The sequence below is a fragment of the Echeneis naucrates genome, chromosome 8 (assembly GCF_900963305.1).
Source record: "Echeneis naucrates chromosome 8, fEcheNa1.1, whole genome shotgun sequence".
Classification (NCBI taxonomy): Eukaryota; Metazoa; Chordata; class Actinopteri; order Carangiformes; family Echeneidae; genus Echeneis; species Echeneis naucrates.
In genome coordinates, this window is record NC_042518.1 from 15,857,720 (window position 1) to 15,881,655 (window position 23,936).

At 42.2% G+C, this 23,936-nt stretch overlaps 3 protein-coding genes and 3 non-coding genes across 10 annotated transcripts; 4 read left to right on the forward strand and 2 right to left on the reverse strand.

The window, feature by feature from the left end:
* Window positions 1-1,027: 1,027 nt before the first annotated feature.
* mfsd6l (major facilitator superfamily domain containing 6-like) lies at window positions 1,028-5,118 on the forward strand. The gene is made up of 2 exons (XM_029509029.1): window positions 1,028-1,164; window positions 2,191-5,118. Exon 2 carries the CDS (start codon window positions 2,256-2,258, stop codon window positions 4,092-4,094), a length of 1,839 nt encoding a protein of 612 aa, XP_029364889.1. The 5' UTR covers window positions 1,028-1,164; window positions 2,191-2,255; the 3' UTR covers window positions 4,095-5,118.
* Window positions 5,119-6,022: 904 nt separating this feature from the next.
* On the forward strand, window positions 6,023-13,216 carry LOC115047850 (uncharacterized protein C16orf45). Of its 2 annotated transcripts, none has more exons than XM_029509050.1 (6): window positions 6,023-6,159; window positions 7,607-7,727; window positions 9,629-9,702; window positions 10,393-10,507; window positions 12,043-12,113; window positions 12,214-13,216. In XM_029509050.1, exons 1-6 carry the CDS (start codon window positions 6,147-6,149, stop codon window positions 12,330-12,332), a joined length of 513 nt encoding a protein of 170 aa, XP_029364910.1. In that variant the 5' UTR covers window positions 6,023-6,146; the 3' UTR covers window positions 12,333-13,216. The 2 variants fall into 2 exon arrangements, with proteins under 2 accessions (XP_029364910.1, XP_029364911.1); XM_029509051.1 differs by having other exon boundaries at window positions 7,610-7,727.
* Window positions 13,217-15,595: 2,379 nt separating this feature from the next.
* On the forward strand, window positions 15,596-15,668 carry trnak-cuu (transfer RNA lysine (anticodon CUU)). Its single transcript has one exon. It is a non-coding gene; the product is annotated as a tRNA-Lys (tRNA).
* Window positions 15,669-15,994: 326 nt separating this feature from the next.
* Window positions 15,995-16,066, reverse strand: trnae-cuc (transfer RNA glutamic acid (anticodon CUC)). The gene has a single exon. It is a non-coding gene; the product is annotated as a tRNA-Glu (tRNA).
* Window positions 16,067-16,604: 538 nt separating this feature from the next.
* Window positions 16,605-16,677, forward strand: trnak-cuu (transfer RNA lysine (anticodon CUU)). Its single transcript has one exon. It is a non-coding gene; the product is annotated as a tRNA-Lys (tRNA).
* Window positions 16,678-17,403: 726 nt separating this feature from the next.
* On the reverse strand, window positions 17,404-23,853 carry pik3r6b (phosphoinositide-3-kinase, regulatory subunit 6b). Of its 4 annotated transcripts, none has more exons than XM_029509026.1 (21): window positions 23,801-23,851; window positions 23,493-23,708; window positions 23,326-23,418; window positions 22,795-22,898; window positions 22,552-22,620; window positions 22,273-22,408; window positions 22,120-22,189; window positions 21,848-22,031; window positions 20,976-21,123; window positions 20,803-20,895; window positions 20,541-20,686; window positions 20,368-20,456; window positions 20,157-20,253; window positions 19,958-20,062; window positions 19,664-19,774; window positions 19,258-19,363; window positions 19,096-19,169; window positions 18,933-19,008; window positions 18,760-18,812; window positions 18,554-18,654; window positions 17,404-18,473 (listed from the first exon to the last, which is right to left on the reverse strand). In XM_029509026.1, the coding sequence occupies exons 2-21, from the start codon at window positions 23,506-23,508 to the stop codon at window positions 18,329-18,331; spliced, it is 2,016 nt and encodes a 671-aa protein (XP_029364886.1). In that variant the 5' UTR covers window positions 23,509-23,708; window positions 23,801-23,851; the 3' UTR covers window positions 17,404-18,328. The 4 variants fall into 4 exon arrangements, 3 of the variants coding, with proteins under 3 accessions (XP_029364886.1, XP_029364887.1, XP_029364888.1); XR_003841031.1 differs by having other exon boundaries at window positions 18,336-18,473; window positions 18,554-18,670; window positions 23,801-23,853; XM_029509027.1 differs by lacking the exon at window positions 22,552-22,620.
* Window positions 23,854-23,936: the final 83 nt, after the last annotated feature.

A 23,936-nucleotide genomic window follows, 5' to 3' on the forward strand; every position in this document is an offset into this window, starting at 1 on the left:
GTTTCGTCTGGTCTCTTGAAAACTGAAGAAACGAAATGCAGCTTTTCATGTGTGTTTGAAAAAGCAGAAAAGGGACTGTTATGTTTACAAATTTTCATTTGGCAAGAACCAGAGATATGTTGGTCCTTTCCTGTGCAGTTCCTATAACACATCTTTCAGTCTTTCATAGGATCTGCCCAGAATCTGATCTTAAAACACTAACTTTTTGAAACCTCTCACCTCCTCTAGTTTGTGCTTCTAGAAAAGTCTAAAGCCTGAACTGAGATGAGCCCAATAACGCCAAAAGGTTATTTTTAAGGAACTTGCAGCTGTGTCTACAACTGCAGGTAACTCTGGTTATCTCTTTTCATGCTTTAAATGGAGAGAAACCTACAATATTGACATGGACGGCGCAGCCACATTGATTCGCTTCAACTGAAAGAAACAGAAACAAAACAGATCCCTGTCATGTCTGTGGATCATCTTTGGTAAAGTAGAAAAGTAGAGTTAAGCATGTTTGTATCATCATCCTTCTCAGAGAGGAATCACACTACACTTTTAATGCTGAAATCTATTTGACCACGTGACCTTAATACTTGAATTAAACTTTGGTTTATATACATTATACATATTTTACATATTTTATAGTCAACGTGAATATATTGTGGTGTGTGTGCAAGGAATAACTACTGGAACACAGATTTTTATCTTCGCAGTGATGTCTCTGCACCGTCATACCAAACACCACAGAAACACAGAAATAAAACAATAGATAAGGGAAATTCCCATGAGTGTTTGCTCTTGAAAACATCAATAGTTACCACAACAACCAAACAAATACACAAATAAACAACCAATCAATCAATAAATGAATAACATTCATGCCTATGTGTATGTCTATGGTACCCATGGGATGTCCTGATGATTATTTTCTGACGTTGTTGCTGTTGCTTTGTTGCTCGAGAAGGAAAAGAGAAAAGGAAGAGGAAGTGAAGTTCCGATCTGCCAGGACCTTCCGCAGCGTGAGGGGGCGCTGTAGTCATGGAAACAGCGGCAGGTGGAAAGCTCCGGGAGCGGCTGAGGTCACGTCCAGACGGCGGCAGGTGCCTCCCGTTAACGCCTCGGCAGGGGAGCACACAGTGCAGAGAGGAGTTTAAGCGAGTTAGTTTGGGCCAAAGTTGAAAGGTAAGAGTTTAAAGTTAGAGTTTTCTCCCTCCAAAGCCGCCGTGACGTGGACCGGTGATCCACAGCCTGATAACCTGCGGCAGCAGGTGCGGCCACACCGACAGGTGTTAGTGAAACACAACTTTAGTCTTTATTCGAATCCCCCTTTTTCCTCTTTTAAACAAACTAAAAGTGTACCGAGCCGCTGGACTTTTTTTTTTTTACTAGTTGTTTTAAAGTGACATCTGTTTTTGGCTTCCTCTTGGTATCCGTTTTGTCACGTGTGTCTTTGTGCCGACATGTTTTCGTTATCAGATCTCATTACATGATATGGAGATATCCATGCTGACGTCATAGCTGATCATGTTTGTCTGACTTGTGTTACAATCTGGGTTTGTTCTAACTAAACCTCGTGTCTAATGCGCCATTGTGACCTGTTGGGGAAAACATAGTGGCTTACTAATAGGGTTCATCCTCCATTGAATTTCTGAATGTCTCTGGTTTAAACCAAAACACGGTGAAGAATAAACGTACTGAAGGTTTGTTTCTGAGAGTTGCAGCTTGAGTTTTCCATCGCTCACTTCTGTGCAGCAACACAAAGGAGTCCAGCAGGAAACAGGATGCAGAACTGAAAACCCTGACCTTGATACCTTAGACAGTAGTGTCTGTTTATTCCATTGTTCATCCTGCTCACCACCAACTATACCGCTTCATTTGTATTCTATGTGTACATTATTGGCTTACAAGACATTTGAAATGAAAGTTTTGCTATTTACAATTTTCATCTTTTATAAAACAGTCAACATTAAAATAGTCATCATAAACATGTGGTAATTCAAGTCTCTGACATTTCATTATATCAATGTGATTTTAATAGTTTCTTGTTTGACGTTTTGGTCAAATAAAACAAGTTGTATAAAGACAGCACCTTTTGGCTATTAATCTACACAAAAATGAATGAGCAGTCGATTAATATGGACGTAACCATAACAGTAACCAGATGAGCATTGTTGGACACTGATAATTTCGTTATTTCCTGTCTGTCAGCTTGGATCCTGCAGCTCCTCCATGTGAAACCTTTCTGCTGAGCTGAGCTGCCCAGGAAGACAATCATGAGGAGGAATAAGCAGATTGACATCAAGCGTGCCCTCGCACTTGCCTCCACCTTGAACTTCCTGTGCTCTTGCGCCAACGCCTGCCTGCTCCCCTTTCTCACCCTGTACTTCAGACAGCTGGGCCTGACTCCGGTAATGACAGGCATCATCATGGGTGCTAAGCACCTGATCACGCTGGTCTGGAGCCCTGTGGCAAGCTTCCTCTCCAAGCACTACAACAAGAGGCGGGTGGTGATAAATGGCTCTCTTGTGTGTTCGGCAGCAGTTGCTCTTCTTCTGCTGCTTATCCCACATACAGATGTGCGCACACAAGGCGTTAGCTGTAACATCTCTAACCTGAGCAGCGCTCCGGTCCAGTCAACTCTCACCAGTAACCAGACGGTGAGCAGCTTCCAACCTCAAACATCACCAACTACCAATCACACAAAAGATCTCGTTTCCCAGCCTGGTGTCACATTTGCTGCAGAGACACTCGTGTATACTAAATCTCCTCTTGTTGCGACAAGTAAGCCCGCACTTGATCTGAAAACAGATGATAAATCCCTCGCTCACACTGGCACACTTTCACAAGCGAACATCTCTATTGTGGTCAACAAGAGCTTTTCAAAGCCAACAATCAGCAGCTCAATTTTTTATCCTGCTACCAGCTCCTCTGCAGTGGTAGTGCAGAAGAGGTCGAACTTGAAAAATGAGGAAATGCAGAGAAGAAAGACGTCAGAAGAGGGGGGCCAGTTTGATTTTCTTGGACGCCTGAAGGCGATGGACCCTCAGCACCAGCTCTTCTTCTTGGTACTCATCATTGTCTCAGTGTGGGAGTTTGTGTCGGCCCCCCTGCAGTGGACAGCAGATGATGGATTGTATGATTATTTAGATTTTGCGGATGCGACTGACCGCTACAGCAGCACCGGGCTGTGGGGTTTACTGGGGGCAGCGTGTGGGGTTGGTGGAGCGGGGTTGCTGGTCAGCCAGTTGCACTGTCTAATAGTTGATCAGACCCCCAGGAGTGCGGTACATTTTTACTGCTATGCCGGTTTGGCCACCCTAGCCCTTCCTGCAGCTGCCTGCCTCCCACTCTACCTTAATAAAAAGCGAAACAGGGCCAATGGGTTCCTGAAAGCCATGCAGCTGGTGCAGGGCTCCCCCCGTGCTCTACTCTGTGCTGCCACCACCGTGCTGGTGAGTGTGGCGGTCTCATCTGTGGATAACTTCCTCTTGTGGCAGATGCAGGATCATGGAAGCAATGAGCTGCACATGGGATTGTCCCTCTCCCTTGGTCTGCTCTCACAAGCTGCCTTCCCTCTGTTGGCAGCTCGGGTGTCTAAACTTCTCAGCCCGGGACGATTGCTCGTAGTGGGGGCTGCAACGCTCGGCCTGCAGTGCCTATACTACTCCTTCCTATGGGGACCATGGGCTGCCTTGGTTGCTCAGATGTTGAGCTGTTTCAGCATCGGAGCCCTCTGGTGGGCTGTGAAAGTCCAGTGTAAGGATGTTGCCATTCCAGGGGCTGAGAAGAGTGTGAGAAGGGTCTACAGTGCACTCACCCTACACCTGGGCAGTGGGCTGGGGAGCATTGCTGGGGGGTTTGTGGTGCAGAGGTTTGGGCTGACGTGGCAGTTCAGAGGAGTGGCAGTGGGTCTCATGGTGTGGTGTATGTGTCTGCTCCTGCTCCAGTGGAAGGCCCCTCGCCAACGCAGGATTAACTACTCTCGTCTCTTGACTGCTGATGCAAGTGAAGCCAGTGACTCTGAGTCTGAGCAAGAGAGAGACTGGCTTGATAAAGCAATGGAAGATGATGATGGTAGCAATAATAACTATGCAGGGTGGATCAACCACTGAATCGACTGAACTGAGAGTGCAAATGGGCACACAAAGAGGATCTTCGGTCAAATCCTGCAACCATTTCCTATAAATGTAGGAATTGTTGTGCAGCAGCTTGGCGCTGTCTTTAACTGATAGTTCAGTAACCTGAGCCAAAGTAATTCATTTCCTTTCCTGGTTTAATTCAAATCAATGTGATGAATTTTATTACATTCATTTATTTCCTTAAAAATTACTTTTCTATGATGTTACACCTTTTCAGGGTCAGCTGCACTGATAAACCTGGAGTCTGGGCAAAATTCATATTTGCATAAGCAGTTGTGTTCTAAAACAAACAGAATAGCAGGATTATGGGTGGGCATAAGACTCAGAACCAACAGGAAAGTCTAACAGCTCAGGTATCATGACAGTAAAAGACTGAAGCCTCTTACAAGAAGTGTAAACACAAGGCATATGCACAAGGAGGGACTAAGCTTGACAGGCATCCTGTTTCACCACAACATGCCTATTGTTTGTGACTTTTTTTTGTTTGTTTGTTTTTAATTCAGTGTGTGACTTGATAAGATGATGAGCACAAGTGACTGTGTATTTGACTACAGTGAATCCAGCACATTAAAGTTGAGTTGTGATTCTTCAATCATGCTTGTGCTGGCAAAACATTTAGTAGGTGTCCGTGCCCACTACGCCTGTGTGAAGATGTTTGATGGGTATGTTCTAAATTTTCGTTCTTGTGACCTATGGGAAAACATGTCTTACTAATGTGATTTATTCTCCAACAAATGTTTGTGTTACTAAGGACTGTAAGTTTTAATGTATTGGCAAAACTTTACCTGTTCAGAGCAAAATACTGTGAAGAATAAATTGATCCTGTTAAAGGAATAATGTTCTCACCCCCAGAATATGATGCCCAACTCTGGCATTAGCTCTTTATTTGTAGTAGTCTTTACAAACCAAGAACAATCCTGATCTAATCCTAGCTGACATTCGGTAAGGGCGGAGTTCATCCTGGACAGGCCGCCTGTCTATCACAGGGCTGACAATCAAGTCACACTCTGACCTCTATCTACAGGCACTTTTATAAAACAGCCAAAACAATTGCTGTGATGTTATTAGTAACTGAATTAAATAAAAACACGTCAATAAAAAGCTGACAATTAGCGAAAGACGATTAACAATACAACACAATTAGCTCTTTCGCTTCTAGTCCCAGCACTTAACCTTTGCTGTAAAGAAAATTCTGCCAGGCAGAGAGGGGCTTGTATAATGTAGATGTGCAGTGTGGTATTTGTAGTTCTGTTGCTGACTTTCCTTTATATCTGGGAAGAGACTCTGAAGCTAAGGTACAGATGCATTTATAAAGTCATTAGATAAACATGTCATCACTTAATCTGCATCTTTTCAGTGTGACTGCTACAGCAGGCTGTTTGGCCATGGCTGATGAGGGGACCGACTGTACACAGTGCTGCTGGAGTGTGAAAAACAAAGTGCATTTTGACATCTTCACATATCAAGTCTGACCTTGCAGCACCTGCATGCAGACAGATGTGGGCTACAGTCCCTGAACATCTGGCAGCTGACCCCCCAGTTTGCCAACAGCTGAACACTGATAGATCATCCCGATGAGATGTCTGTTAAGGACAGAGCTCAGCAGACCATTGACAAAGCATATGTCTGTCATTTTAATCACTTCTTTGTTCGACAGCAAAGAAAACAACTTCTTTCAGAGGCAAACACTGAGTCGGGCCATGTGTGTCCGTCAGTAGGTGGCGCCTCAGGGCGGAGAGCAGCTCCATCAGCCGGCCGCTCTGTCACATCCAGCTGTGGCTGAGGATTCAGCAGCCTCCTCCTCCTCATGCGCCCTCACCGCGAAGCGCCCAGGATACACGGACTCAGCCGACGCGGCGTGCTTTTTTTATTTTTTTTTTTACTCTCAAGCAGCGCAAATATTCATTTTAATATCCCCCACCCCCAAGGAGTGTGAAAAGGAATCGATTTGGCAAAAAACTGGAGAAAGAGAGAAAATCATCCCCACAGTACGGAGCTGTGGATAAAACGCAGGAGGACGCAGCGATGGAGAAATCCAGTGAGTGCTGGACAGGGTGTGCATGTGTGGACAGACTGTCAGCAGCAACACAGCGCCAGATGTGTGTGTGAGCTGGCACGTTAAAGTTGTGTCCATCAGCAGGGCCGGAGCCAGGGAGGGCCAACCACTGGCATTCCGTTTCTTCATTTAGTTCAACAGGCATACTGTGGAGATTTTCACCGTTCCTTTATATATTGGTAGTATATCTACCATCATTTATTGTTTAGCCTGCTTCATGGTGGGTCATTTCCGCAGTTAACATTAAGTTTCCGAAGAGTAATGTGGGACCAGCTGTAGGAAAAATAGAGACTTTTGTCTAAGTGGACCATTTCATTACTTCTATTCAGTTCTTGTGGTATTTTGATATATATATATATATATATATATATATTTATTTATTTTTTATTTATTTATTTATTTTTTTAAGTAAACGAACTACTCTTCTGATGAGAAGTTGTCAGTGATATAGCTCAGTTTCTTTCAGAGTTTACTGAATATATCCTTCATATATTCATATATTCAGTTTATGGAAAAACAGAGAACTCAGACAATATGCACACTTTTCTTTAGGTTTTATTTGATCAATTAATTAGTTATGTTCTGCTGATTAAGTGAGTAAATTATTTTAATATTCTTTAATTACTACTGGGATTGTGAAGGAGTCCAAAAGTATGCATGGAAAAAAAAGCCTCCTGTAACAAAATGCATGGAACACAATTGGTGTTCCTCTTTTCAGTTCTCTCTTATTTACGCTGCACAAGCTTCTTTTTTGATCATATCATATGTGCAGCATTTTATTGAAAGAGGGCACAGAGACATTTAATTTTATTTCTTTGTTATATACTACCTGTACCTCACAAGAGATTTCAGGAGTGCCTTCAGGCTGTGGCAGCATTATGGCTGCTGTATTCTGTAAGCAGAGCAACACAAACTGTACATCTGTACAAACCTGAAGTGAAATTAAAAGTCAAGACCAATATTGGAAAAAATGCTTGAAGCCTGTTGGAGGCTTTTGGGCAAAATAATGAGGGCAGGGAGAAATACATGCAGCCTGTCTTAACACTAAAACTCTAATTATAGCTATGTGTTCCTGAATGTGGCGTGTGGATGTGAATAAAGTTGTGGGATACCCGTTTGTACAGGTCCTGTTGTCCCCAGTGGTTCAGTTTATGTGAATGTAATGTCTTTTCACACAAGGTCAGGTTATCAAGAGCCAATCCAAGCTCTGCTGGATGAGTCATCACTCCTGGTGAGGAGTGGGAGGGTGGAGTCAGGGTGGGGGTGTCAATGTGCAGAACTGAACAGTCACAATCATTGCAGGTTTGACTGTTGCATTCAAAAAAGTGTGAAAAAAGTGTGTGTAATTTATTTTTTGCACACAGTAAATCTGTTGAAAATTTTCTGATTAACTCAAATGAACATGTGCTTCCCTTGTTTGTCTCTCCAGCAGAAGATGTTATTTCCATGGCTGACTCCACAGTTACAGTCGAGGATATTGAAGGTGAATTGTTCAAAATTGAGCGGATCCGAGACATCCTCGTCCGGAGAGAGTCTGAGCTCAGATACATGTAAGACTCACTTCTTCACGAATGTATAGCTTATTTAGACGCATGTCTAATTTTAGTCTAGTTGCTACAAACATGCATCTATAGCTTTTTCTTTACTGATCTTTGGTTCTCTAAAATAGTCTTTAATTGGCCTGGAAATGTGTGAGTTTCATTACGTTAGACCGAAGAGGATGTGACATTCTTGTCTTCTGTCATGTGGCGTTCCTCTGTTTGGTTGCCTGCACCCACACAGTGAAGCTCTGCGTGCACCTCTCAGGGGTAAGAGAGGATGCACCAAGTGTCAAACACCAACACTGGGAGCTGCCATGTGCGCAATGGCAAAAAGTGTGTGAGCAAAACAGCGGTGCTATTTAAGGTTTCAACAAGCTACTGACACACACAGACACACTCTTAACACAAACGCACGCTTACACATTTTCTTCTTGAAGGATGTTTTTTTTTTTTTTTTCCTCTCTTTTCTCTCTCATCCTTGCTTTTAATTATTTCTTGTTGTCACTTGAGACCCACCTCATTATTTTGACAAAAGGGGACGGGGGTAGGAGATCAGGGGCTAAAAGCAGACACCAACACTGCACAATGTGACTATGATGAATCACAAAACCAGATAATAATGACTTCTGCTTTTCTGTAAAAGCCTTCAGATGTTTGATCAGTGTTGTGGTTCATCTTTTCACATGATTCATCGTCTGCCCACCTGCAACCAGAGGGTAAAAAGGAATGTTCAGTTAGTAGATAGGAGGATGGTTTTCCTCTCATCTCTACAGGCCTCTGTGTGTTGACATGTATTAAAGCACAACACAAACAGGAGCTTTATCAACAACATGTGAAAACAAAGTATTGCCCTGACTAACCTGACCCAGGTAGCATTATTAAAGCAATAACTTAATATCTGGTTAAATATATTTCTCTGCATTAATATTGATATCAGTCTCAGCAGGTTCAATTTACTTAGCACACAGATCGAAATTGTTGAATTAAAAATTCAGAATCTAGCATCTCTAAAGCTCTCACAAACACATTTCTTCTGCCTAATGATAACAGCTGAGCTGGTTTTCTTACAGCTATCTACTATGAACACAAATTCTAGATGAATCACATCCCTGGAATGAGAAAAAATGTAATTAACGTCATGCCTTCGGCCAAACACATTAATAATTGATCAGTCTGATGAGGGGTCCGATGAACTTCATAGAAGAACCTGTGATGCAGTGACAGGTAAGGAGGAGCAGAGATCACATCCGCCTATCCGAGGGATCGGAAATTGGTCAGTATGATTTTATTTTTAGGACGGATTTACATTGACCTGCGAGATGCTTTAGAGATGATTTAGAAAGCTTTATTGCAATAGGAGACCTTGGTGTAAGTACTAGGTACTACCTATATCAGTGAGTGGGAAAGAGAGAGATGCTCCCGCTATGATAGCGTTCAGTAGATTGTTCCACTATCAGGGGACGGAGCTAACAATAGGGTGGTATTGCCATCCCACTCCATCCTTGGAGAAGCAGTGACAGAGCTGATACAGATGCAACTCTGTACACACTGCTGAAGCACAATGAAGTGAGACCCATTTCATTAAACCAACAGCTCAGAGTACAAAAGTTGATCACAGTCATTTCCCCCCTTTTGTTGTCACCACACCAGCAGCCCACACTCAAAGACTTGTGAGGCATGGAGCAGTGTGGACGTGCTGTTTCAGCTGATAAACCCACAGACATGAGCTCGAATTAATTCGCATTGTTGCTGTTTTCAAAACAAATAAGGAACTTATTTTTCTGTTTCAAAGTCCCCGGAAGACCAACCTTGATATTTTAGTTACTATATTCTTTAATGTCACCTTAAGCAATTAAACTTCTCTTTTATATTTATGACATCAGCTAATTTTGTGTTTGTTTTCCTCTCAGGATGGATGACATCAAGCTTTGCAACGAAATCACAAGGCTGAAAAAGGAACTGCAAAAACTGGTTTCCATTCCAGGTAAATGAACCCTGCAGACATTAACTTAAGGATGAAAGACTGTGTTGGCTTTTTGTTTTTTATCATTATTTTGTGTCGCTGACAAAGGAACTGCTGCACTGACCTTCGTGGAGAACTTGAAGCATTTAAACAACTTCGTAATAAACTGGTTGTGAAGAAAGATTTTCCTGTCAGACAACCTCACCTGCATATCTATTCTACTTACTGGCTGGAGCCAATCCCAGCTGACACTGGTCGACGTGGCACTGTGGGTGGGTGACCAGTCCCTCCACAGACCCAGAACCTTCCTCCTGTGAGGCGACCGTGCCGCCCACTGCACCACAGTGCCATGCACTCAAACACCTGCAGACTTAAAATAATGCACCTTACACGGCTTCACTCATTCTAATTGAATATTGCTTCAACAATATTTCCTCTCACACGTCTCTGTTCAGGAAGTTCAGAGGAGAGTTGTAATGCAGAAGGTTGTTGCTGTGGCAACTACAAAGACAAGCAGCAGACATACGATTACGGGAACGATGTTTCTATTCTATTTTTTTCATGGAACAATATTAAATTGATTTTAAATATTTTTAAACTGTAACAACTGGTGTTTACTGTTTCATAAGACTAGAATAGAACTGTTTATCACAATAACACTTAATGTTGGCTGTGCTGTGTGTAAAGCTTGTGATGTGACTGTTGGAACAGACAAAGACAAGTCCAAAGAGGACAGGCAGAAGGAGGAGGAGCTGCTGCTGCAGATCAACAAGCTGGTGGAGACCAGAGATTTCCTCGTGGACGACGTGGAGTTTGAAAGACTGAGGTTCGATCTAAAAATCATACCATGACAAATTAGCGTGACATGGTCCTGCTTCTCTGACGCAGACCATCACAGTGGCTGTTACTTTTTTTCAAATGGATTTCAGTTAGCAAAGGTATCCAAGTCTTGTGATTCATCTCCGTAAAGATTAAACATGATGATCAGCTTTAAGCTCCTGGAAAACCTTGTTCAATACTGCTGCTCAAAAATGCTTCATTAGATCCTGCGACTAACTTCTATCAAACACTATAAATGAGGGTGATTGTAACCTTCTTTGCTCATAGATTAATGAAGAGTGGTTTAAAGCTCAGAGTGAACTGTTCTGCTGTTCCCATCTTGGCATTACCAAATGGGCAAAGAGAGTGTTTGTGGAGTTGAGACTTTAGTTTGGAAAGCATACACCCACCTGTCACTCAATTGTTTCACCCTTAATGATGCTGAACTTTGATTTAAATCGGTTCATGAAGGAGGAAATCAGCTACTAAGACCAAAACAATTTTGTTTGTTTATGGGTTTGTTTCTGCTGCAAAGTTTAGCGTTTTAACATGGGAGGGCATTGGGGTGAACTGACTTTGGAGCCGGACTTTAGAGAAACTGGGTTTTTTGACTCTTCAGTGTTGGCTTCCCTTTTCAGTCTTAGAGGTTGCCATTCAGTGTCCAGCAGCGAAGATCTTCTGCTGAAATACTGCTGATTTCAACTATTGATTCAGTAATCTGATAAGGGTGGTGAACTAGCTGTCCCCACTGATATACAGGCAGTTGTTACTGTAAGGAAATAGATGATGATTTCTTCAGATATTCAATGTGGATGTGAAGCGGAAATGAGGAGAAAACAGCAAATCACATCACATCAAATCAGATTTATTTATATAGTGCAAAATCATAACAAAGTTACATCCAGGCATTTCACATATAGAGCAGGTCTAGACCAAACTATTTTTATAGAATTATCTAAAGAGACCCAACAAATCCCTCCATGAGGAGGCATTTGGCGACAGTGCCAAGGAAAAACTTCCTTTAAGTGGCAGAAACCTCGAGCAGAACCAGACTCAGGGGCAGTGAAATCACATGTAGATTCAAAGCTACATATGAAGTTCCAGCACCACTGTGGTCTCTGTGGTTTCTCTGAAATTGACAATTTAAAATTCATCTAACAACATTCATTCATTCATCTTCTACCACTTAATCATTTCCGGGTCATGAGGGGTGCTGGAGCCAATTCCAGGACAGGTTTCAAGTCCATCGCGGGGCATATATACAGAGACATACAGAGACGAACAAAGTCTCACACTCAGACTTACAGAGTCACCAATTAACCTAAACATGGTGTCTTTGGACAGTAGGAGGAAAACCTGCCGGAAACCCACATAAGCATGGGGGGAACATGCAAAGTCTGCACAGAAAGACCCCAGGCCCTGGAACTGAACCCACAAACTTTTTGTTGTGAGGCAATAGCGCTAACTACTAACCACCACGTGCTGCCTATTTAATTACATATTAGAAAGAACTCAAAATGATGGCAGTGTTTTCCTTCTTAGGGAGAGAGAGGAAGACAGAGAAATGGCTGCCTTCTTACAGTCCAGGTTTCCCAAAGTGATGCCTGCAAAAGGTGAGTCCAGCCACGAGGCCATCATCAGGCCCTGACAGCAGAACTGTTTCAGATGAAGATGATGAGGGTGGCTTTTCTATGACATCTCTTTTTCAATCAGATGCATTGAACGGTCAAAGAGTGGCGTCCAAGCCTCAGAGGACATCAACGCCATTTGTCACTAAAACCAGACTGACTCTGCTGAAAGACTGCTGCGGCTACGCCTGCTCTGTCATGTGACAAAGTGTCCAGAGGAAATCTCAGGACTCTACCTGCCACAGCAGAGAGCTGTAGACATGTGAGGCTCCTCAGTGCTCTCACCTTTGTATTCTACATCCGCATTAATCCTCGTATATGTCCGAATTATTAAAGGACATGTATTACATTACATGTGTTTGATATAACACGGTGTGTTTATACGTCTTTCAGCGGAGAAGCTGATTATGGATATAGGCAACTAATGGTTTCTCTCCAATTAAAGCAATTGGATCTTATAACAGCTCCTCTGACAGTGCAATGATCCAGTTGTGATGTATGAGACAACAGCAGTGTAGTGCTGTAATGTTATTCTTAGGGCTGTAACTAGTGATAATTGTCATTGTTGATGAATCAACTAGTGTATTTATTATTTAATATTTATTCTTGATCAACAGATTCCATGTTTGGTTTGTAAAAACGTGCCTAAAATTAATTAATCCAAGTGATTCAGTTTAGTGTAAGGAGTGGAAAATGTCAGGCTGCCTTACTTGGAGTTACGCCCAGTTCAAATTATACACTATTCATAACATGAAATGCTGCTGCTCCTCTGAGTCCAATGTGAAAGGGATTGAAATAAAGCACCCAGATCACCCAGATCAGGATGTAGATCTGGAGTCAGTCTTTTTCTTTCAGGTCATGAAGACATGGGGTCTGTTGAGGAAACATTATTTTATCACCCGGATTTATGCAGGAACCTGTTTCAGTCCAGTCACTTAGAAATTCACAACTTAAACCAAAGTCTTTGTTCAGTATGTAACTAGTCTCTGACTAATCTTCCAATCAGTCTGTGTTTTCTAAAAAGAAATGTTTACAACTATGAGCAAAAACTCAAAACTCTGGTTATTCCATGTGCTTTCTTTGACTGTGCCTGTGATCTGTTTGCATATCTACTGTTAGAATAAAGTCTGCCCTTCTGCTTGTTTACGTCACTGGAATCTGAACTGGAAGACTTGTCAGTAACAAACCACACTTCAGATAGATGTGTCCTATTGTGACTATCTCATCTGTTCTTTTACATCTTACAACATGATTGACTTCATATCACTTTGAACAGGACAAATCTTAGTCCTTTCTCTTCTGCTTGTTTGATTCACCCCTGTGGTGAATACAGGACAATGTTTGAAATGCACATCATTATTAAGACAAATCTAACCTGGATGCACATGTCTTTGAACTGTAGAACACCCCAGACAGAAAGGCACAGGGATGGGAATTGAACCCACAACCTTTTTGCTGGGGGGGTAACAGCAGTAACCACGGTTCCAGTCACCAGCTAGGAATGCAACATACTGAAATATTTTCATCACAAAGATGCTGAAGTGAACCAGATGAGGCTCTCTCTGTCCCTTGTAGAGGTTTACTGTGCAGTTAGTTTTCAACAAAAGCTTCTTTTCTTCTCAGGCTTTTCCTCTCTCTACTACACTTTTCCACATGTGCACCACACACCCACACACACACACACACTGTATTTATTTACTGAAGACCACTTTGTAGACCACAGATTGTTCTGCCAGCACCATATGTGCTACTGCCATGACAACAGGATGACATGATGGTGTATGAGTGCGGTGGTGGTTTAGGGAATAATGTTCACTATAGTGAAGAGAAAACCAGATGGTATCAGTTCCACATATGTTGCCTGAGCAGCTGCCTTCAACTCTCTCTCACACACACACAAACTGATACGCACTGCAGCCACATTGCCTCCAACAACAAAACAAGTGTCCTTTGAATGGCTCCTGATTAAACATCTTTTCTGAATAGTGAAATGATGCATCCCTGAAGTCAATTAGGAACTACACTGGTGTGCTTCCTTCTACCTTGTGACAGAGACAAAGGCACATTTATGCATTATTGTACACAAAGTCTGCTTCCACTGTGCATGCAGCTGCCCTCCACACTGACGTGGTGTGCTTGGTGCTTCCACTCTCAGGGCAGTTGATAAAGGCCGTCACAGCTGGTTGCAGATTAACACACCTGTGGACGGATGAGCAGCGCTCTCCACTGTATTAAATTTGCAGGCTGAGAAGCCTAATCACCGTGAATATATACAAGCTCATTACAACCTACTCTAATTGGCTGGCAAAGAAAAAGCTGCTTAAAAAAAACAAAACAAAACAAAACAAAAACGCTGTGTTTGTTGAGACAGTGTCTGGAAAGATATCATACTTCACCACTTGAAGACTTGGTTCTTCCTTTTGCTTTCCTCTTTTTTTCTTTTCTTTTTTTTTTGATACAGCTTTGGCACACGTGCTCCCTCTAGCAGTTTACATTTCAACCCTCCCTTTTCTGTAACATCTTTGCGCGTCTGCACACGTCAGCAGCTGAGAGCTGTGGGGGCAAACAAAACAGAGAGATAAAAGGCTGCATGGAGTGAAGGAAGAAATATGCCAGAGCTAATCATGAAGTAAAATAATGACTGTTTCAAACACAGAAAAAAAAAAAACCAAAACAAAAATATTTCTCCCTTGACAACAGCACAATTTCAAACTGTGCGCCAGAGGAGTTATTATCCCAGTATATTAGCCTTGGCCCGCCTGGAATTAGCATTTTTAGAAGGTTATGCTAATTTTCTCTGCATGACAAAAATGTTTTACCAGCATTAGTGTTATTTGTCATACGATTGACTCTTTTCAGGAACTGAGGTTATTCTGCAACTGCTTAAATATCATTAAACTGCACAATTATGAGCAGTTTCTATGCTAAAAGTGTTGCATATAAGAAACCTGACCGCTGACAAAAAGGGATTGTGATACTATTGTGTCATTCAATTGAAACTGAAACCGGAATAAAGGAGCCAAATTGTACCATTTGTGTCAGAGAAGCATAAAGGACAAAATCAAAAGAAAGGTGGTTGGTTTGTTATTTGGTCCTCCTGACAAAGCAAAGTAACCACAGGAGGTGAACAAACGTTTCCGTGACCAACTGTTGAAACAAACACACAATTATGGCTTTTTAAAAAGCGACGAGGCCTCAACTCTCATGCTTGGTTCATGAACATACAGGCACCAGCCATCAGTACAATAACTGGGGATGCGAGCCCCTCATCATTGCAGTGTGTATTTTTTGTGTTTATACTCCCGAACACAGCCTAAATCCTCATACTTAGAACCCACACAGGGATCTGAACCTTTTTTTGTAGTGGAACTGTGCTGCCTGCCGATTGAAGTGTACTCTGTGAAATTGACAATATCCATCAAGTAAATTCATCCATTCTGATATAACCCATTTTTTCCATTTAGCAGGCCCGGCTAGCTCAGTCGGTAGAGCATGAGACTCTTAATCTCAGGGTCGTGGGTTCGAGCCCCACGTTGGGCGCAGTAACTTTTTAAGAGCAGCTATCTGTGTATATTCAGGTATACTGATTAACGCTAGTGCTACAAAGAGAGCTGCTCGAAATGTTACATTAGATGATATAAGAAGGCTTCTATACTTAACAAAAGTGTAAAAGAAACTATTCCAGTCTTTGTGGAAGCTTTTTTATTCTCATCAGAATAATGTGGTGGTAACTTTGTCAGCTCACCTGACATAAAGTTTAGAGATCTTTTTTTTCTCAGTGCCCACCTCGGACTACTCATTTGGCTGCTCCATTTTTATCCATTCACAGCTGCACAAAGTGACTGCCCTGAGGAGAGAAAAGTAAGTTCCCTGACCGGGAATCGAACCCGGGCCGCGGCGGTGAGAGCGCCGAATCCTAACCACTAGACCACCAGGGACTACTGACTGTTGCTAAACCTTGGTTCCATTAGGTCCCTGGTTGGTCTGGAATCAAAATTGAATTGTGTTGGTCTTTCTGGTTGGTTTGTACATTCTCCATCAATCCATTCTTCACCAGTAGTGGCCCGGTTAGCTCAGTTGGTAGAGTATGAAACAAATGTTTATATACTCCCGAACACAGCCTAAACCCTCACACTTTGTACATAAAGGCAGCAATCATCATCATCATAATGATATTAAATACGAGCGTGTTACGATAGATAGTTCATTCATTCATTTATATTCTACTTCTACAGCTTGTCCGTTTCCGGGTCACGGGAGTTGCTGGAGCCAATCCCAGCCGGGTGAGGGCGGGGTCACCCTGGACAGGTCACCAGTCCATCACAGGGCCAACACACAGAGACAGACAGGGATCTGAACCTTTTTATTGTGGTGGAACTGTGCTGCCTGTCAATGGAAGCGAACTCTGTGAAATCGACAATGTCCATCACGTAGATTCGTCCATTCTGATATAACCCTCTTTTTTCTGTTTCGCAAGCCCGGCTAGCTCAGTCGGTAGAGCATGAGACTCTTAATCTCAGGGTCGTGGGTTCGAGCCCCACGTTGGGCGGTGTAACTTTTTAAGAGCAGCTATCTGTGTGAAATTCCAGCTTCACACATCACTAAGTCACACTGACTTGAGGGATCCTTATAGAAGAAGCACAGCAGTGAAACCCGTGGATGTGTGTTCAAGCAGCAGGTTGGGCAACGTGTGTGTGTGTGAGAAAGGAAAGCCCATTTGAGTGAGTGAGACCTCTGTAAGCGGCTGCACCTGCTGTTTCTGAGTGGAAACAAGCAAACGTGCCCCTTACAGTGAAGCAGAAGCAGTTGCTGCCTCATGTATGACAAAGAAAATCAATTTCTTACATTAAAGAGCATGGGACAAGCAAATATCTTACATTTTTGTTAAAAAAAAAAAAGTAATTCTTTAACTCTTTCAATAGTTATGTCCATCAACAAACACATTTTTACAGCACTACTAAAACACTAAACTGGGATATTTTCAAAAGTGAATTTTTATCTTTTCCACCATGGTTATAAACTGAATTTTTTAGATTCCCTGCATAGTTTCTTTGGTTGTCCCTTTCATGACAGTGTTAAGTGATTTTTCTTTAATGGGAATCACAACAATGTATCCTGTAGGCCAGCTGCTTAAGGCATACCTCACAAGAAAGTAAACTGATTTCAACAATAAGCTACTGCTACTTGTGCTGTGAAGGGGGACATCGACTTTTCTTGTTCAAACTAAAGTTAAAACTGTTAAACATTAATTAAACATAATTAATCTATTTGATGAGTGTTGCTAATAGAATGTCCTGCCAATAACATTACAACATTACACGTAGCACTGACATTAGCTAATGTTGGACATTCTGGAAGCCTCAACAACAAAAAACACACAAAAAAAAAAATCTCCCATCTTTCTTTGAAAAAGTTCCTTAGTTGGTTAATATAGATCTTCAGTCAATGGTTTTATACAAAAAGTTGAGGTTTGAATGATGCTGATGCTGAGAGTAGTCTCTTTCTGGCTGTTCAGGGGTTGTTGACTTTTGAAATGACGAGCAGATCTAAATGATTCATGGAAAGACCAAACATGGTGACCAGGTTGTGATCTATTGTTCAATGTACCCAATTCACATTGTGACCACAATCAAAAACAACTAGCCCGTTTTTCCAGCTTCTGTGAGATTAACAGCTCAGGGTAACCTGGTGAAGTGAGATCAAACAGTGAATTCATGTGGCCGAAAACAATACAACCCAAGCATCAAAATCTCTATGAACTGTGACACATACTGGCTTCACTATCCATGTTTTATTTGTGCTCATTTTGTCATTTTAGTCTCTTAATGCTTGGCATGACTAACAGTTCATTCTTAAGAAGTTTAAACAGCATTTATAGAAATTGAATTTTCTGGAGCTTGCCCTTTTTACTTCACTGCATTTAAGTAATATCAAATGAATGCTAATACTTTGTTACTACTTTTCCATATTTATATGTGTCATGTCATTAAAATGATTTTACTTGTGTGCTATATACAGTACATTCCATCAATGTATTACCAAGTGTTACCACAAAAAGAGCATCCCAAACGTTGAACATTGTAATAGCATTCCATTATGCTCATTATAAAACAAAAGAACAGTTTTCTAAGAGCGCTGTTGTAAGTTTATGTGCAGCACTGTGCTTCAGTTACACACGCGAAAATCAAAGCTCGTCTGCTTCAGACAGCCACACCAGTGAAGGTATTGATTGGCAGTGACAGGGCTCTGTTAAGATACTTGCTCAGCTGCACCTCTTGCTCTTCACTGACACTGAACCTGGAACAGATCTTGTATGCTGGGTCCAAGCACGGAGAAATGTCTATTCTGCAAAGCAAGACATGTAGCTTTGGCACAGTTTCAGTTGGCTTAAGGTGAAATAGAGGTGCTGCAGGGCCATGAATTACCTTTGGATATCAGTGTATGTCCTGCGAGGGTCCTTGTCCAGACAGACTGACAGTGTTCGATGCTCCATTGTCTTAATGCTGATGTTTCGACTTTGGATTTTCTATGATCAGAAAAGCCTTAGAAAGCTTATGTTCACGTTTAAGATTCAGTTGCGGTACTTTGACCACTAACAACATTATTTCACATCATGTTATTAACTACTTACTGTGTTGTTTTCTGGATTCACACTGTCAAACCTGGCAACAAGGTAATCCTCACCTACACAAAGAGAAACGCAATCGCTCATATTTTATAAAGGATATTTTTTGTGTCACAATAAATCCGCCAAGTAAATGAAATCACAAATTCATGTGAAAGGTCAAACTGTGGTTCCAGCACCCAGCACTGATGTGATCGCCACTCCGCACGTCATGGGTGCTTCTCCCTTTACAGCTTCTCGCCTGCTTAAAGAGGTCTGTTAAAGATGTGACAGTATAGTTGGCCTAGGTTAATCCAAATGTTGCTGTTAGTACTACATATTACAATGAGTATTGATGTGTACCTTGGTATAAGTGACTGTGATTACTGTCCCAATGATGTTCTTTGTGGCCTTCCTTCTGTGTTCAGAAGGTTCCTCTGTTAGAGACAACACCTCGCTTGTTTGAACAACACTTCACAGATTCTTTCGGTGTCAACACAGAGATAATGACAGATGGAGACATACTTGGAAACCTTTCTTTCAGGTGTCTGAACTCTGGGATGTCTGCCTCCAGATGGGACACAAACATGTCCTCTACCAGAGAAGACTCATCACAGCGGGAGCGGGTCATCTAAATGCATCAAAGCAAGAAGTGTGTGTAGGGCTCAAAAATCATTTAACAGATTCCACCCTGCATTGTGTTTACTTAAAGCAGCTTTAACTATTTTTGTTTGTCCACTAGATGGCAGCAGAGCAAAATGAAAATAAATTGGATTTTATTTCACACCTCACAAGGTCATTTTAATCATTGCAAATCTAAGGAATTACCATTTTGTGCAGCTTTAAGTATGAATTGCAATACCACAGTAATTTTTCTATGTTCAGTGCTTCATCCCATTACAGTGCTCATGAACACACAACAGCCCGGCACCTTAACAGAGTAGATGGGTAGGTTGACTGGCTGCGTCCCACAGCGGAGGTAGTAACACAGAGTGTCCAGGAGGAAGAAGTTTTTCTCTTGTGGCCGGCTGGGATTAGAGGGCTGCAGTGGAGAGACATAAGAGGAGGAAAACAGGGACAGATGAGGAAAAACTCCCCTTCTCTTGTTCAAAATGTAAAACATGGTAAACACACATGCTGAGAGCAATGCAAAGCCTAAATAGGGGCTGTCAGAGTTGCAGGAATGTGGCTGGAAAATCTTTGTTCTGGTTAAATCTATGGTTACCTGTCTAGCCAGTTTAGAAATGGCAGCTCTCAGAGTGTTGATGTTGATGTCGTACCATGGATCCAGTCGTCCCAGGGAGAGGGCGAGAGACAGTCTACCCCCATCCTGACACGTGCACAATTAATGGCAATGGTAATCAACCAGACTCTAATCATGCGCAGTCTTTACTAGTCAGACAGTGTTGAATTGAGTAACTCACAGGTGAAATGAGTGAAGGCTCCAGACCCCTGACTGGGATGTAGTACAGCTGTAAGTTCAGTTTCTTGGTCAACAAAAGATGTTTTGACTCTCTGTCTCTTTTGGGAAACATAGAAAACATTACTGGATGGCTGGAAGTTCTCACACACACAATGGAAATACAAACCGTCAAACATCACTTAGCCTGCTGCTCATGAAAACCAGCTGCTCACCGAAAAGAGTGATACGCTCTGCTAAGTCTTCCCAGCACACGATCGTCCCCCATTACCACCACCCGAGCCGTGTGATTCCTCCTGACCTCCTGAGGGACAGGAGAGCTTCCATGATATATTTGCGTCTTCTCTGTCATTAGACCAAAAGTTTCAATCTTTGTGTTTGTGAAGACCTGTTGCATGAAAACTGAAGGAGCGCCATCGGGGTCTCTCTCTTTCCGGCAGCCTTCAGACCGAACTGAGTGTCTTTTGTCTATGTCTTCCTCATCAAGATTAGAGTTGGAGGAAGAGCTGAGGGTGAAGTTTTCCAGCAGATTCCCTTCATGAAAGATGCATTTTAAGTGAAGTAATTACTGTAGCAGCTCTGATTTGTGTATTTACTTCTGGATCAGAAACATGAAGTCGTGACAGCTTTTGTTTGTCTCTTTTACTCACATAGATCCTTGACATCTTTCCACAGGAGGAATTTGATCTCTGGATAGGACATTGCGGTGGCACACAAACATGCACAGTCTTTTTGTCTTTTTTCTGAAAAAAAGAAAAGAGACAAATGTAATGTCTCTGCTCATAATAATGTTCTGTTTAACGGCAGAGTAAGGACCACACACCTTCTTTAGCGACGGCCAAAATATCCCTGTGTATGTGTTGTAGTCTGTTGATATAAGCTACACAGCCACCAATGCCGTCCTTTATCCCACGCTCCACAGCGAGCACCACTTCCTCAAAATATTTCTTCACCGTGTGGTCTCCTAAAGCCTGAAACACACAAGAGGTCAAGAAGGTCTGAGCGAAAAAGGGCTGTTCACCATGTGCGCCATTTTTATTTATTGAGTCTTAATGCTAATGCGTTAATGAGCTGAAACATACGCATAAACATGATGATAACCTTAGAGAAAAAATTCAGATCCTCAAATTGCAAATTACAATCCAGAGACATGAGGGAGGAAATCTACCGAGGTGAAGCTGAAAGTCGGATCAGACAAAAAAATGAACGATGTCGAAAGTCAATAGGCATCATCCTCTGGGGACTACGGAAGTAAATCCATCAAGTAAATGTGACAAAAATATGACAAAACAGTGGACGTCTCCACTTGGTTGTGAGGGAAGTCAGACTGCATTGAAGTCTCTGAGAAAATGGCCCTACTTCTCACTAGTGTTATTAGCACAGTAAATGTTTTCCTAATCAGTCTACGGTCTCTGTTTAAAGTTCTAACCTGAAACGTATTACCAGGAAAATAGAATACATAAAGCAAGATATGCATTAGGGGTGTGGCTACCATGTAACAGACAGACTGTACCACACACGGCAACTGGCCTGACATCATAGGGTGCAGATTAGCCACCCCCCTAACTTAGATGAAAAGTTAGAGGAATACTAATTACATCATGGTCAAGCAGGTTTCAAGATATTTCAGTCCAGTCCAAATGAAGTGGACAGATGGTTAGCATGGCTGACAATGTCCGTCATGACCTTTCTTACCTCCAGAGCCTGATTCAGTCTGGAGCTTTGGCATGCCACGCCTAGCCCCGCCTGCAGCACGTGTGCCATCACATTTTTCTCCATGGTTGCTGTGTCCCCGAATGAGTTGCACATCTCCAAGTGTGCTCTCACCGTTCCTTCCATTAAAGTAGAAAACACATCTGGGTCTGCAAGCACAAACACCCTGGAGGAAACCAGGGATGTGGTTGTACTAAAATCTGTTGATGTAGTTAGAAGCGCTGCTTCATTGATAGATGAGAGTTGTTACTCACCTTTCCTGCGCAGTGAAATGCCTGCTGTTTAAGTTCTTCTCTGCCACGACTCTCCTCAGATACAAAGAGCCTGTGGAGAAAAAGTGGTTCTGTGAAGAGCGTTTATCTTACAGAACTGGATGGGGTGGAAAAGTGTGCACTGATGTTTTATACCTGGTGTGGTAATTTCCATCTTGACGCTTCTCAGTGTGTTGAGGGCCACAGCTGAGTGAGGCAGCGGTAGGATCAGCAGTTTCATCAAACAATCATACACTCTCCCATAAAGGCTGGCGGGAATCAACTGATCTGGCTGGAATGTTGAGATGGTAAAGCATTAACACTGGCAATATTAGCAGTAATGAAGAACTAACGCCTTAATCTAATAATTATACAGCTGTAGAAATCTCAGTGCCGTACACATTGCCAGCTTTGTGTCACATAGTTGTGTCTTACCTGAATAACCGCGAAGTAGAGAGTGTGTAGTATTGGGATGATATGCACGTGGTATTGTATTTTATGGATCTATATCAACAAAGCAAAAATATATCTTGAAACTTGCTTTTTAATAAGCTCTTGCAGATGTACAATGTCTGTCCTCATCCGCAAAGATGGAAAAATGTTCACAAACAGGCGATTGTAAATCTGCATGTTGTTTTGAAGACTTCAATTTTGAAATCTGGAGGCAGGCCTGCTAACCCTCTGCAGCTTCTCTTCCAGCATCCTGACCAGCACTGTGATCAGCGCAGCGCTGCAGGATGGATCGGCCTTCACCCTCTTTTCAAGAGTCCATCTTAACAATCCTGCAGAGCAGACATGCAGTTATTTGCCTTAAAAATGATTAAACAAAGTAAAAGGTTTGCCTATTAATCTTGGGAAAGTAGTAGAATGTTGGCAAATCACTTTTTTTCCCCTCACAGATGAAAAAAATCCAACAAATGAAGCCAACATTTTATTCTGTAACATATTTTGAAAATTGATGAAGTGTTTTTGACTTCCCTAGTCACGAGATTGAATCACTCGTGCATTTGTAGGTCTACTGCTGCTGGTTAGCTTAGTTTGTCCCAGAGGGCTACTGCTTGGCTCTCAAGCTTAACTCGTACATCTCACTAATAGACATGTTATATGTAACCAGTTTACAGCTGCATAGGCAGATTGGCCCCTGCCCCTAAATGCTCAGCTACTTGGCCTGCCTCATATTTACTGTGAGGACATGAAAGGTGTAGTGACCTCTCTGGGAAACTCCCTGGCTGTCCAGCCCTTTGAGAAGAGCCTTGACTTGAAGGTGGAGGCTGGACTCTAGATCTGGAAGAGTCACATTATCTGAAAATGAAGATCCTAAGTGTTAGTGTCACACCCTCACACTTAACTATCAGAGAGGAAATATATGCACTCACCCTTCGGGCTGTCCATCCTTTGATATTTAGGGATAAACTCTTTCTGTTAACTTCAAACCAATCCCTGATGTGCTGATTTGCTGCCACAAAAAGTTGCACTTGTTCCTTTATTAATTTCAGCCCTCAGATGACTTTAAAGAGTTCTTTCTGCAGCCCCAAACTGGTGCAACAGGAACAGATCATGCTTTACGTGAACTGATTGTTGGTAAACACCGTCTGCATGAATGTAAGACATAATGAAATTGTTACTCATGTAAATGCTATTAACTATAAAATTACACTTACATCAACTCACTAGCAGAACTTACCATTGTGAAATAAATGCTGAAAAAAGATTCTCACCTGATGCCACCTGTGAGTGAAATATTACAATGATGACAGTGTTTAAGTGAAACAGGGTGTAACCAGCTCCAACGAGGAAGCTCAGGGGAGGAGAGCCACAGC

What these genes read in the sequence shown, in the direction of transcription:
- mfsd6l (XM_029509029.1), top strand. Translation starts at nt 2,256, where the DNA reads ATGAGGAGGAATAAGCAGATTGACATCAAGCGTGCCCTCGCACTTGCC.
- LOC115047850 (XM_029509050.1), top strand. An exon ending in GTGGAGTTTGAAAGACTGAG is followed by an intron (nt 10,508 to 12,042) that starts GTTCGATCTAAA and finishes TTTCCTTCTTAG; the next exon opens with GGAGAGAGAGGAAGACAGAG. An exon ending in CAAAGTGATGCCTGCAAAAG is followed by an intron (nt 12,114 to 12,213) that starts GTGAGTCCAGCC and finishes TTTTTCAATCAG; the next exon opens with ATGCATTGAACGGTCAAAGA.
- pik3r6b (XM_029509026.1), bottom strand. An exon ending in CCAGGGAGTTTCCCAGAGAG is followed by an intron (nt 22,899 to 23,325) that starts GTCACTACACCT and finishes TCTGCTCTGCAG; the next exon opens with GATTGTTAAGATGGACTCTT. An exon ending in TTTGGCCGTCGCTAAAGAAG is followed by an intron (nt 20,896 to 20,975) that starts GTGTGTGGTCCT and finishes TCTTTTTTTCAG; the next exon opens with AAAAAAGACAAAAAGACTGT.